Raw genomic sequence first — 14591 nt, 5'->3', positions numbered from 1 at the left:
ATGGTAGGATACCTTTTGGCCAGCCCACGATGGCCCTATCTCTGAGATCTAACCCCTGACCCCCAGGTCTGTTCCCTTCTGCTGTATAGCTGCTCCTTGAGACTGCACCCTGGGAAATGTAGGTGATATAAAACGTGGCACATCATTAGTAGATGAGTGGATAAAAAAGTTGAGGTTCATTTATACCGTCTGGAATACTATGCAGCAGTAAAAAAAGAAGAATCTCTTACCCTTTGAGACAGTATGGAGGGACCTGGAGAGTATTATGCTAAGTGAAATAAGTCAGAGAAAGACAAGTATCACATGATCTCATTCATATATGGAATCTAATTAACAAAATAAACTGATGAACCGAATGGATCCAGAGACATGGAAGCATGGAACAGAGTACGGAACCTTGGAGGGAAGGTGGGGGAGGGTGGGTGGGTGGGAGGTAATCAATCAAACACGTTGTGTGCATAAATGCATACCCCATGGACGCAGACAGGGGTGGTAAGGGGCGGGGGAGGTCCCGGGGCTGGGCTGGAGGGGGTCGATGGGGGAAAATAAGGACATATGTAATACTCTCAACGTTCTGCGCCCTCACTGGGAGGTCAGCTCCCTCTCTGGAGGAAGCCAGAGGCTTAAACCGGCTCTGACGAGCATCTCTGTGCGTGAGTCTGAGTCCTGGCAGCCCAAGGGGTCTCTCCCCTAAGAGGCCGCCAAAGGCCCGAAGAGGAAGTGGAAGGGAGCCTAGCCCCTGGGCCGAGGGATGATGGAGGGCTGCCCACCATCACACTTTACTGACTCAGTAGAAGACAAACCCTTTAATGCGGTTTTTTGTTTTTTGAAAAAAATAAACCTCAGTGGATCTTTTCCAAAGATACAGCTTCTAGAAAATGGTGGTTCCTGTACTTTTTATAAAAGTTCAGAAAAAAATATTCCCACAAAAATAACGACTGTTCATGAAAATGATCCATCTCTGGTGGCTGGACAGTCTGTGCCCACCTCTGGGAACAGTCATCAACCTGACAGAGAGAGAGGCTCGAGAACACCCCGTGCCCTGCTCCGCCTTCTCATCCCCACTGCTGTCCCCTTCGCTCCCCCTGAGGTCTGCTGGCCGCCCTGCATCTGTCTGTCCTAACAACATCCCCAGCCTGCCCATCTGTCCCCACTTCTGCCCATTCATGTGATGTCTGTCAGTCTCTCAGATGTCCACTGGGGCATCAGGAAGAACAAAGGGTGTGTCTGTGTGTCTGTCCTGTCAGGTCAGCAGGTTGTTGGGGAGTCTGCAGGCCAGGCTGGCCAAGGCTTCCTTTTTTTCAGGACAAGCTGCTATTGGGATGCTTTCCAGGTCAAACGTCACCTGGAGCCGGGTAGTCAGGGGCACAGGTTTATCTGAAATGGTCTGTGGTCAACAGGTAAGAAAAGACAGGTGGAACCCAGGCCAGTCCCTGCTGGAGAGGTCACTGAAGGCTCCATATCCCAGGGAAAAGGTCACGTGCACGCTGCGAAGTGGGGGTTCTAAACAGCTGAGAAGAGAGGAGGACTTCGAGCCCAGACGATGCGGGCTCCTGCTGTTGGGCTCACGAAGCTTTAACTTGCAGCGAGGCTGTAGCTGGTCCTCCTGCGGGAAGGGAAGAAGCCCAAGAGGATGAGGGAGGGTGGGGTCTCTGCCCTGCCAGGCCCCGTGGAGGTGTCAGTGGCTGTTCCTTGTCTTCCTAGCAACTCCTCCCCTCACACACACCCCCAGCCCTGCGTGAACAAAGCCACAAGCCTGTTTCCCCAAGTCCCATCAAGCAGCTGTGTGTCGCTCCCTGAGTGTAGCACGTGAGGTCAGCATTACTTGGCTGGAGTCTTGAGACCAGCCATGCTGAGGGATGAGGGATGGATGATGATGTCACTTCCTGTCTCCCCTGTGTGGTCCTCTGTACATGTGAGTGCATGAGCATCTGCAAAGATGTGGACACGTGCTCAAGAAAGTGTGTGGGACCATGTTGATACTGCAGCACCTGCTTGGCCTCAGGCACTGTGCTGGGCTCTTAGGACATAAAAATGAATAAACACAAAGATATGGCCTCAAGGTCCCCACAGTCTACGGGGAAAGCTGGACAGTGAGCAGATCCAACCCTGCAGTGGAACCAGTGCTCTGGGAGGGAGGAGGGCAAGGCTCAGAGAGCTCTCAGCACAGCTTGTCTCGGCGGGGAGGAGTGGAAGATGATCCATCCATCCATCCCCAGGTTTCGGCTCCCAGACTGGAGGGTGGTAGAGCTGACTGGGACAAGACCATGAATTCCTTTGGGGGATCATTAAGACTGACTGCCGTGGTTGTGGGACGTCAGGTGGAGATATCCAAATGAGAGCCAGGGGTGTGGATCTGGAACTTGAAGGCAGTATGGGGGTGGGGTGGTAGGGTTGGCAGGAGGACAGCAAGCACAAGAGGTGCTCGGGGTCAAGCAAGTGGAAGAGGTGCCCGGGATTATGGAGAGCAGAAGGAATAGGGGTGAACAAGGGAGCCCTACCATACCACCACCCTACTGGTTATCCAGGGAGACGGAGCAGCAGAAGAAAATTTAGATGGCATCACTGAAGCTAAGGCAGAGTCTCCAAAGGCAGGATTGTTCAGTGGTGTAAGCACCGCCGGGGGACCTGCGGCCTGGTTGGTCTCACATCAGCACACTTCTATGTGCCTCCGGGTGTGCTGGTAGCTGTCTGTGTGTACCCGTGTGCATGGGGTGCCCACCTTCGAAGGCTCAGCTGGTGAGAGGAGTCCTGGCTTGGCACCTTTGGACCAGGGCCGACCATGAGGATGCAAAGACCGGTGAGGATCATGCAGGTGGGCACAGCACCGATGAGGACCTTGAGGGTCACCACCACCTGCTCTGCTTGCTTGCAGGCTCCTGCCTCATACCCCGCAAACCTGGAGAAACACCATCCCATCATCCAGCCCAGACCCTCCCGAGCCTGGCTCCCTGGGGGAGGGGTCCCAGATCCCCCACCTCCACACTCTCCCGAAACTTGGATTCATTTCCTGGTCAGATCAGCCTAGTCAGGCTGGAAGGGAGTGTTGAGGGAATGGGCTGGTCAGGGAGGAGTTCAGAGAGAAGTGAGAATGTGGGGGGCTGAGGCTTCAGGAGGGCTATGGCCCACAAGAAAGGCCCCTTTCAGTCACATTCCCAGAGCCAGCTGAGGAGGTGTCTGCCCTGCACTCTCCAAAGAGCAGAGCTCGGTCCCCGGTCCCCGGGCTGGCTGGGGTGGGGGACTCTGCCCTCCTCCCACCCCGCTGGTCTTTTGTGCCCCCGCCACAGCCCAGCTCTGGGACTCACTCAAGACTGAGCGTGGAGATGCCCAGGGCCCCTGCACCCGAGAGCTTAGTGAAGAAGACGTAGGACGAGTAGAAGATGGTCTCTATGCCGGGACCTTGCTGGTGCTGCAGCTGGAAGTCATCCACCACGTCTGGGAGCATGGACCTGGGGGAGGGGGCTGCAGAGTTATCCCCCTGACCCCCCTGGACAGCCACCAGCCTGCAAGCTCTCTGGGGGCAGAGACCAAGTCAGGGTCATCCCTGAGTCCTCACTACCCAGGGCCAGGACTGGCCCACAGAGAGCCAGGCACTGTGTGTTGGCATTCCACCCGCACCTCTACACCCCTACCCCTGGCTGCCCACCATGCCTGCTGCTGGTACTCTTTTAGGAGGGCTCCCAGGACGGAGCGGGTGGCCTCCATCCCTGCCAGTGGGAGAGCGGCTCCCCAGCACAGGCTGGGCACAAGTGGCCCTGGGCACCAGGTTGACATGAAGGAGGGCATCAGGAAGGACATGAAACTCCCACGTTCCCTTCCCCTCGCGCAGCCTACCAGGGTAGCAGCAAGGACAGAGCGATGCTCACGCCAGACACAAAGGCCACGACGTATGCCACGGGGGCTGTGGGCACAGCAGCCAACAGGATTACAAAAGGCACCATCACCTGGGGAGACAGACACACGAGCTGCTCCCTCTACCTGCCCCGCTTGCTCTTCCCAGCACACCCTCACCCGTCTGGACTAACCACCCGTGCCTGGTCCTGTGCTGGGCACTGAAGACACAAGCGATTACAGATCGACCGGCTGACCCCCAGGAGGCTCCGGCTCCAAGGTCAGCCTCCCCCAACCCAACTCCAACCTCGCTTCCTGCCTCACTCACACAGATCCCGAAGGCCGACATCCTCTTCCCAAATCGCTGCAGAACCCACTCCCACAGCGGGGTGCTCAGTACAGCTGAGACCTGTGAACAGACAGAACCATCACAGCCCGGCCCACGGCCCAGCCAGCCAAGCGCCGGTGCCTCTGCCCAGGTTCTCACAGCCCGGCCTCCACGTTGCCTCCTGGTTGGAACCAGCGGCTATGAACTGTATGACCCTGGCCCTAATTCCTCTGCTGGAATGTAGGTCCAGAATGTTGCCCCCCCAGAACTCTGGCCACACATGTCATGTCAGGGACCACACGTGTCACCCAGGTCTCCTCACCAGGATGGTTAGCACCAGGCTCTGGACGTGGTCATGTAGCTGGGAGGCGTGTGTACAGAACAGGACCAGGTAGCTCTGCTCCACCTGAGGAGGGTGACAGGAGTACAGGAATGGCAGGACCTCAGAAGGCAAGAGCAAGGCCTACACCTCAATCCTGGCCTCCCTTTGGGGACCTTGAACCCTGGTTGGTGCCGCCATCGTGCAGTCCCCGCCCCTACAAAGGTTGCTTATCCCTGACACAGGCATAAACACCATTCCTAGTCTACCGCCGCCCTCGCACAGCTAAGATTGGGTGCACTTGACCATCCAGACAGTGTTCCTGGTGTCTGGGCCCTGACCCTCCTCATTCCCAGGAGCTCTATCTAGATCTCTCTCCTCCCAGCACCACCCTCTCTGGGCCACACGCGAGCTGCTGCTCTCTCCCTATTACCACTCAAGCCTAACTGTGATGCCGTGGGATGAGAGGCTGAACCTGAACCCACGCAAGCTCAGTGCGGCTGGAACCAAGCCAGCGGGGATGCGCCTGGCCAGAGGTACCTGGACGGCTGCTGAGATGAACAGGAAGGAGATCACCAGCTTCAGGTAGGGCGGGTGCCGGACAGTGAGCCCCAGCCCAGCCAGGAAGCTCATGCCCTGGCTGGAGGCGGGGGCAGAGGGGTCTGCAACACAGGAAGGTGACATCGCGACTTGGCAGAGTTCCCAACCAAAACCCAGGCCCACGAGCAGCCCTGCCCGCAGCTTCTGCCTGCACCTCTGTACCTGGCCGCTCCTTCACCCCCAAGCAGAGCAAACCACCGCACACGGGGTAAGTCACAGCAACCGCGGCGGCTGCAATGGAGTAGAGACAGGTCTGTGGAACAGGACAGAACTGGGGTGGGGTGATGTCTCCCACCCATGGAGGGGCGGACACCCAGGGGCAGGGCACCTCCCAATGGGAGCAGAGGGACCCTCAGCCCAAGTCCAAGAATACTGGGAACTCCTCCCAGTGAGCCCAGTAGGAGGGGGAGAGCTAAGGCCAGGATGGACCTTCTGCTGACCCTGTGCCTCCTGCATGCAGCCATGTACCAGGGTCTGAGGATCTGAATTCTCTCTCTCTCTCTCTCTCTCTCTCTCTCTCTCCCACCTCTCTCTCTCTCTCTCTCTCTCTCTCTCCTCTCTCTCTCACACCTCTCTCTCTCTCTCTCTCTCTCTCTCTCTCTCTCTCTCTCTCTCTCTCTCTCTCGTTTTAAAACAAGCATTCATTGTTGCTGATTCTGTTTGCCAGACCCTGATAAGTGACCCTTGAGCATCCACAGTGAGGGGCTTGGAGTGTGGGAGGAAGACAGGTGCATGAGCACAAGTCACAGTGTGATGGGGGCTGACCCAGATAAATGTCAGAAAAGAGACAGAGGCTGCCTGGGGGAGCGGGGGCGGGGGGGGGGGGGGGCTTCAGGTGCGGGTCCAGCACAGCTGCACAGGGCCCCCCACACTCAGAGGACCTGCACTTGGGGACCTGCTCTGCGGTCGCTGTCTGGAACTTCTAGATGCTTTTATCTATGAATTAATTTGTTTTGTACGTGGAGTCGGGATAACAGAGCTGGAGCCGCCAAGCGGTGCCTGAATGTGCCTTTGGGGGTGGGTTCTCGGCCCTCTCTCTACCCACCCTCCCTCACCCCCAGGTGAAGGGCAGGGGCTGTGAGGCAGCGCCAGGACGTGGCCGTGGATGCAGAAGAGTTTTGTCCTGAAACGTGGCAGGATTTGGCAATCGGCTGGACTGAGGGAGAGGGAGGACTAGAGGATGATTCCTACGGTCCTGGGGGGTCGGGATGTCATTCGCTTAATGGGGCCAATGGACAAACTTGATGGCTGAGGAGACACAGTCCTCCCCCCCCATACCTCACCCCCTGGGAGGATTCCCTTCTCCTTTCACCCTGGGGGTGGGAGGCCCCCAGGAGGGCTCTGCCCAGAGCTCCGCAGGGACCCCACGCCCCCTGCCCTCTCCCTGCCCCTGCCTGGGGCCTGCCTCCTCCCCTCCAGATGCGCTGAGCGTGTTCACTCCCCCCCCCCCCCCCCCACCCCCCGGCAGAGGGTCTGGTGGGAGGATGCACGGGTGGGGGGAGCACTCACCGCGTGGGGGGAGACGGCGCCCGACCCCGGGAACTCGGCGTCCTCGCAGCTGTGGGGACCGTGGGCCCCGGACACGATGAGTCCGTGGGCCGCGGCTCCCAGCAGCGTCCCCGCCATCTCCATGGTCATCCCTGGGACACAGCGAGGAGCGCTCAGGGGACCGAGCTCGCAGCCCGGGCCGGCGCCACCCTCCACCCCACCGCCACCCTCCACCCCACGGTGGGGCGCACTCACGGTAGGCGGTGGCCGAGTCCCGCTCCCGGGGGCTGGGCGTGAGCAGCATGGTGAGCGCCGTGTAGGGCACCTGGAAGAACTGGGGCGCCCGAAGCTTAGAGGACGCCCGCCTCCGCCCAGACCACCCAGGGGACGCCCTGTCCCAGCCACGGATCCCTTCAGGCCGGAGCACCGGCCCAGAGCCCAGTGGGCGGAGGAGCTCCAGGAGATGGCCGGGCGCTGGGAGCAGGTGCAGGTTGGGGGGGGGGGGGGGCGGCCCTCCTGACACCCGCCCCAGGACACTCTCGCTTCACAGTGACCACGTGCCAGCAGTGGGGTTCCAGGGGCCCCGGCTTACCGTGGACAGAGCCTGGAAGAGGCAGTAGAAGATCATGTACCAAAGGCCTCGGAGGTTGATGAAGGGGGGCAGGTACCACAGGAAGAAGTAAGCCAAGGCCGTGAAGGGCATGCAGCCCAGCACCCTGTGGGAGCACACGGGGATGGGATGCCCACCAAACCGGGCCTGGGGCCACCTCACCCCTCTGGACCTCAGCCCTGGGTGGGCCTCTCAGGGTGGGAGCCGTGGAGGGGGAGTGGGGGAGGGGACCTGAGGTATCAGGACGGGGGCTGTGACTCTGGCTAGGACACGGGTGCTTGGTGGTGCCATTCCCCCGTCAAGGACCCTGGAGCATAGGAGTCGGACCTACTCTGCAAGACCTTCCCTGGCCTCGCTGAGACCCCGGGGCCAGGCCTGGGAGTCTTGGAGGCTTTGTCTACCTGCGCCATCTGGGGAGGGAACGTCCCCAGGAATGTCTCTGACTCCTGCAGGATGGTCTGGCCCAGCCCGGTACTGTCACCCACTGTCCAGTCCTATCACCGGCTGTCCCGTCTTGTCCTCTAACCATCCACAGGGTTTTCTACTAAGAAGCAGGGCTATGACAATCCCAGGGACCTCAAGGACCATGGGGCTGCTCACCAGGGCATGAGTCGTCCGGACCCTGTCCTCCTGCTTCTGCTGATGAAGAACCCAGCCACGGGGTCAGCAGCTGCCCCCGACACCCTCCCTCCAAACATGACAAGTGACACCTGGGCAGCAGGGATCTGCAATGACAGGGGAGGGGATAGCCAAGGACTGGCAGAGTCAGAGAGGGTGTCCAGGCCTGCCCACCCACCAGGAGGGGGATCTGGGAACCTGGCTGGGGCCAGAGTGTAAGGTCCATTCAGCCTGCTCCCCAGAACACTAATCCAGAAGGCGCTCAGGGCACATCTGTGCACGTGGAGGGAGCTCAGGAGGGAGCTGACAGCCACATACCAGCACATCTCCATTGTTACTCATGCCCACTCACTTCTGGAGAAGACATGAGGGACCCTCACCTGAGGTGCTCAGTGCAAGAAGGATGCGCCCAGACTGACAGTCACAGGTAGATTTTTGTCTCACAATAAATTTGTTTTAATTTTTCTGATTACATAAATGATACACTCACTATAAAGACATTCAAACAGTACAGAAAAATATTGAGCAAAGTTCATCTGAAATCCCACCATCCTGAGACAACGCCAGAAGCATTTTGATGATCATCCTTTCATGCATTTATATACATTTGCAATTTATATGTGTGTGTGTGTATAAAATTTGCAACCACATCAGTGTCACTTAAAAAACCATGAATACCACCCAGCTGGCGTGCTCAGTGGTTGAGTGTCGACCTATGAACCAGGAGGTCACAGTTCCATTCCCGGTCAGGGCACATGCCCAGGTTGCGGCTCAATCCCCAGTAAGGGGTGTGTAGGAGGCAGCCAATTAATGATTTTCTTTCATCATTGATGTTTCCATCTTTCTCCCCCTCCTTCCTCTCTGAAATCAATAAAAAAAATTTTTTTAAAATAATGAATACCTATTTAAAAAAACATTTTTTGCCTGCTCTCTATCCTCCATCATTCTCTCCTATAGCCAACATTAATAGTCTGGTGTAATTTTCTGTACATTTTCTCCATGCTTATTTTTAACTAGAGGCCTGATGCACAAAATTCGTGCAAGGGGGCTCGGCCCTCGCAGCCCCGGCTTTGTCCAGAAGGTTGTCTGGAAGGTTGTTCGGCTGTGCAGTCTAATTAGCATATTACACTTTTATTATTATAGATCATGTACTGACACATACACACATTTACTCATGAACATACATATATGGGGCATGTCTTTGTTTTGCTAAAATAGGATCATTTTGTATACTCTTCTCTAAAACTAACTTTTCTCACTTGATAGTGCATCATGGAAATCCCTCCACGTCAACTGGTATTGATCTAACCCAGTGGTTCTCAACCTCCTGGCCCTTTAAATACAGTTCCTCATGTTGTGACCCAACCATAAAATTATTTTCGTTGCTACTTCATAACTGTAATGTTGCTACTGTTATGAATTGTAATGTAAATATCTGATATGCAGGATGGTCTTAGGCGAACCCTGTGAAAGGGTCCTTCGACCGCCAAAGGGGTCGCGACCCACAGATTGAGAACCACTGATTCTAACCCATTCTTTAAATGGCCACATGGTAGTCCATTATATGGAGATAGTACAAGTTATTACTCAACTGCTTCTATATTGGGGGGCATTCACATTGTTTCCCATTTTCCAGTACAAACAACCCACAATAAATATCCTTGGCTTTTTGTCAGGCTTAGGGCAAAGGTGCTATCTGTTATGGATCAGGTGGGGGTGGAAGGACCAGACACTAAGGAAGATGGGAATAGGGGGCCCCGGGCTGCTGCCCACACTCACCTGTGCCACATCTAGCAGGAAGAGCTGCAGGTAAAAGGCTGTGGCGCTGGAGGCCACCTGACTGGGGACCCCGCCAATGCCATAGCAAACCTTCGTACAGAATGAGAGGCGACCAGCTCTTCTGTCCTGGGGGAGACACAGGAGCTAAGCCCCACCTTCCCAGACACACAACAGCTCCCCACACCCCCATGACTTCCATAAGCATCCTGAGGTCCCTATATCTTTTTTTTTTAAATATATTTTATTGATTTTTTACAGAGAGGAAGGGAGAGAGACAGAGTTAGAAACATTGATGAGAGAGAAACATTGATCAGCCGCCTCCTGCACACCTCCCACTGGGGATGTGCCTGCAACCAAGGAATATGCCCTTGACCGGAATCAAACCTGGGACCCTTCAGTCCGCAGGCTGACGCTCTATCCACTGAGCCAAACCGGTCAGGCAGGTCCCTATATCTTGAGGGCTTTCCCTGCAACCTCTCAGTCCTAATATGCCCCAAATCATCTTAAAGGGAAGGGAGACAGAAAAACTAAAACATGATCTCTAAACTATTCCAGGGGGAAGTTCTTCCTTATATTTCTCCCTTAGTGCTTCCTGGTTGTTTTATTTTCTGGGTCAACAAGCCTGAGTGAATTGGGGGTCAAGAGACCCCCAACTTCCACACCATCTCCCCGTGTGACCTTGAATAAACCACTTTCCCTCTCTAAACCTTATCTGTCAAATGGAAAAGTCCTGCCAACGTCACAGGGTTGTTTTGATAAGCAAATGTGGTCATGGCTCTGGGAGCTGATTGTTAAATGTTCAGGACTCCTGCAGCCGGTTGTTGAATGACTAGTAGCCTGAAATCATTCATGGTGAGGGTATTTACACCACTGTAATCAGCAAACATTACAAATCAGAGCTTTGCTTTTTTTTTTTTTCTGGAGAGACTGTTTACCAATCCACCACCGAAATGAAGTAATGTTTATAAGCCCAATGTGTGTGTGTGTATAAAATTTGCAAGCCCTAAGCTATCCAGCACACTCCAGACTCAAATATTCGACTGACTACTCACAACTCTATGTGGTTGTCTAACAGGCATTGCAGCTTAGTGTGGTCAAACACACAGTTTCTGGCTTCCATCCCATTGTTTCAACCAACTCCTAACCCTGTTGTCCCCATTGCATTAAATGACCCCAATGTCCATCAGCAGCTCAGGCCGCAGACCCAGGAGTCACCTCGATTCCCCTTTCCCACTTCCCCTGTCTAATCCATCAGTGAGAGCCTCCTCAGTGGCTCCCCTGCTTCTGCTCTCAGTCCTATTCCTCAAAAGTGACCATGCCTGTTGCTGCCCCAGGGCCTTTGCACTTCCATTCAAGTCTAAGCCTAAAGGTCATCTCCTCAGAGAGGCCTTTCCTGGCCACCAAAGTCTGTTTTCCAACTGCACTTATAAGTTCTCTGAGAGATGACCTATTCACCACCATGTCTCCAGTACCCAAAGCAATGCTTGACATGTGGCAGATGCTTGGTATATACTAGTATTTGTTGAAGGAATCAATGCCACAAGAACACTGTGTAAAGTGCCATTTCTCTACCGTTTCTCTGAAAGGTGCTGGGAATTCTTCTTCCTCGTCCTTTGCTTGGGGATGGGTGGGGGAGTGGAGAAGACTGTGACTTCACCCATTTTGGTATCTTGCAGGACACCCAGATGGGCCCTTTTGAAGGGAAGGTCTTCCCAGATAAGAGTTTATCATATCCTTTGCACACTCTTTCTGCCCACAGAAGAGAACCATACACGAAGCAGGATGTGGCCTCCTTTTCTGACATGAACATTATTTCAACTTCCAGAAAACTCTTAACAGTAGGCAGAATCCACCATCACAGCCCTCCTGGCCCCTCCTCTTCATAATGGGAATTTTGTTCCCCCCTAAATACGTGTGGCAAGTTTCTGGCACATGGCATTTGAAAGGGGGAAAAAAAATTCCAGCGGAAACTAGGTACATGATATGGTTTTGGAATCTTGACAGTTTTATGCACTTAAAACATAAACCCTTCACAGTTGGCGAAGCACAAGTCTTAGCGTTAGACACGGGGTCCCGTTCCGCGCCTGCCGTTTCTAGCTGTGTGACCCAGGGCCAGTTAGCTTCCCGGGCTGTTTTGGTTTCCTCCCATGTTAGCTGGAGGTAGTACAACCGCACAGGGTTGTTCTGAGAATGAAATGCTGCCACTGCATTGGCAGTGTTAGGCTTCCCTCTTGCCATCCATCTCACCCTGAATTTCTCACTTTCACTGGAAAATGGGAGTCCTCAGGGAGCCTCCTTATGGGACTTTCTTTCTGGGGGGGCCACAATCCTTTGCTCTGAGGTGCCTGGGAGGAGGGTGTGGAGTTGAGTTGGTGGTGAGGTGAAGCCACAGGCAGGTGGGGGGCGGGGGTGGGGGGTGGGGGGTGGGGGGAAGCTTCATTTGGAGCCGCAGTGGATTTTGCATTCAGCAGACACCAACTCCAACACACCCACCCTTGTGGCATGAGCCCCAGCCAGCCCCGACACCCCTGGGTCCCCACCTGCCCTCTGCCCTCACTCTGGGGCCTGGTAGCCAGAAAGGACATCGCTGGGGGCCATCTCCCGAAGCAGAGCCTGGTGCCAGGGCAAGGCCAGGGTTGGAGAAGGTGGCCCAGCCCACACCACCTGCCTGGGGTCGGGGAAGGAAGGCTGCCGCCTCAGGCCCAGGGTCCAGGGGATCTCTGGGAAGACCCGGAGCGGAGCATGGGGGGCGAGAGCCTAGATGTGGATCAGGAGGCCAGCCCGGCCCGGGTCCTGCCTGAGCAGTTGAACTTGTCAAAGGCTGTTTCGCGTGCTGTTCTCTTTGGGGCTCCCGAATAGCCTCAGCCACTGGGTTCTCAAGGGCCACCCCCACTGGGGCGGTTCAGGCGAGGACCCTGCGGGGCTCCCTCTGGCTGGATAAATGGCTGCGATCAGACGCCCTCAAGGTCCCCGGCGCCCCTCTGCCCCGCGCCCCCTCTCTCCGCGGGGCTGCCCACAGCTCCCCTCTGGCATCCCCTCGCTTTGCGCTCACCGAGCGGGGCTCCAGGGTGTGCGCCTCCGGCTGGGGCGCGGGCGCCTCCACCGCTGGGGCCGGGGACCCTCCAGGGGCCGCCTCCATCGCGCCGCTGCTGCGCCCGCGCCCGGGGCCCTGGGTTGTTATCGTCCGCGGGGAGGGCGGCTCCGGGAGTGGGCGCGGCGAGGGGCCAGCCGGCCCCTGACCCGCGGGGAACCGGGGAGCTGGGAAGGTCTCCTTTTCCCGCAGGGAAAGTATCTAGAGCTCAAATTCTCTGGGGGAACGGCCGGGCAGCCCTGGGAACCCTTCTCCTGGGGACGCGTCCACAAGGGGGTGAGAACCAGAGGCGGTTCCGCTAAACCCTCTCCCAAGTCCTCATGGGCGAAAGTCAGCAAACAAATCCACTAGGAAAACGAAGCCCTGGTGTTGATTTGTTTGGAGTAAGGTTATGGCCGAACAGGTTTACAAGCCGCTAAATGTGATACCGGGTGCCCACAATATACATTTCCCAGTCTCCTAGAGGACATGGGTCTGACCCCCACACTCAGTCCTGGCCGGTGAATGAAAGCAGACCGCAGCTGGGCATTGAACCTGCAACCTAGGTATGTGCCCTGACCAGGAATCGAACCCACAACCTTTTGAGGTATGGGAACATGCTCCAACCAACTGACCCACCCCGCCAGGGCCACAATTGCTTTTTGTTTGTTTGTTTGTTTGTTTGTTTGTTTGAACCAAACTGGCTAGGGCCACTTTTATTTATTTATTTCATATATATATACTTTTTATTGATTTCAGAGAGGAAGGAAGAGGAGAGAGATAGAAACATCAATCATTGATTGGCTGCCTACTGCACGCCCCCTACTGGGGATCGAGCCCTCAACCTGGGCATATGTCCTGACCAGGAATAGAACCATTACCTCCCAGTTCATAGCTCCGTGCTCAACCACTGAACCACACCATCCGGCTGAGGAACATTTTAGATAGTCCATGGTTTGTACATTCACCTGTTAATGTGGAAAATTAAGAACTAATGGAGACATTTCACATTTTACAAACATCATTCAAACATTTGTGTGATGTAGGCTGTATGCCCAACACCATTCCTACTTGCAAGGATTTTCAATGGGCTATAATTGTATGTATACTTATGTGACTGCTCCTAGCTACCATCTTACCATACAGTAAATTCTGTAATGGTAGGGCTTATGTTTGATTTACTAACCCTTAACTCCTATCATAGGGCCTGGCATACAGTAGGTGCTTTACATTAATGATGAGTGAATGAATACATACATAAATAAATGAAGGGGGTAAACAAATAATGGAAATACTAGGAAGGAATTAAATACCATGTCAAATGAAAGGTCTCTGGGCCTTTAAAGGTCAGGAAGCAGGCTGCAGAAGTCAGCAGAGGCTCCCTGGACCAGGTGACCTGAAAGTAGTCGCTCTCCCGTTGGATAAGGTTGGTGAACAGCTCAGGCAGTAGCACAGTCAGCCTCACAGCTGTGAGAGAGGAAGCCACAAGTGAAAAGAAGCCACAAATGCAAAGTTGCTCCTCATTTCCTGGCTAGCGCTTTGGCCAGCAAGAGCTGCATTCCTTGGAGCTGAGCATGTGTGGAATTTCCAGCCTAGGTAGCAGAGTGGAACTTGGAACAAACAGATCAGCAGAAAAGAACCCAGGGACAATGGGGCTGGGCCCAGCTGCCCTTTGCCAGCTTTTGAGCTCACAGAATATTGGCGCTCAGTGGGCCTCGTCCAGGGTGATTAATGATGTCCTTTGGACTGTACCACTTCAGAAGACCCAGAAATTTCCATGTCCAGACAGCATTAGGATCCTTAGATGTGCTGAAATACCTGGGAATGGTCTGAATCCTCGCCATCATTCCATCTAACAAGGACAAGTGAAGGTCTGTTTTGCTTTAAAGATGGGGAAAGTCCAAACATTAGAAGCAGAGGGAAAGATACCTTCATCAAAAGAGAGCTG

The 14591-nt window shown here is 55.0% G+C and overlaps 1 protein-coding gene across 1 annotated transcript; it reads right to left on the bottom strand.

Moving 5' to 3' along the window:
- Positions 1 to 307: 307 nt before the first annotated feature.
- MFSD2B (MFSD2 lysolipid transporter B, sphingolipid) lies at positions 308 to 12712 on the bottom strand. The gene is made up of 14 exons (XM_070428381.1): positions 12626 to 12712; positions 9574 to 9699; positions 7777 to 7901; positions 7159 to 7282; positions 6822 to 6900; positions 6588 to 6718; positions 5241 to 5331; positions 5019 to 5140; positions 4482 to 4565; positions 4160 to 4240; positions 3835 to 3944; positions 3306 to 3449; positions 2723 to 2899; positions 308 to 1606 (listed from the first exon to the last, which is right to left on the bottom strand). The coding sequence occupies exons 1-14, from the start codon at positions 12710 to 12712 to the stop codon at positions 1576 to 1578; spliced, it is 1512 nt and encodes a 503-aa protein (XP_070284482.1). The 3' UTR covers positions 308 to 1575.
- Between the last annotated feature and the right edge of the window lie 1879 nt (positions 12713 to 14591).

Source organism: Myotis yumanensis, unplaced genomic scaffold, assembly GCF_028538775.1.
Source record: "Myotis yumanensis isolate MYYU_CA2020_CCGP unplaced genomic scaffold, mMyoYum1.0.hap1 SCAF_11, whole genome shotgun sequence".
Taxonomy (NCBI): Eukaryota; Metazoa; Chordata; class Mammalia; order Chiroptera; family Vespertilionidae; genus Myotis; species Myotis yumanensis.
This window is presented reverse-complemented; position numbering and strand designations above follow the sequence as displayed.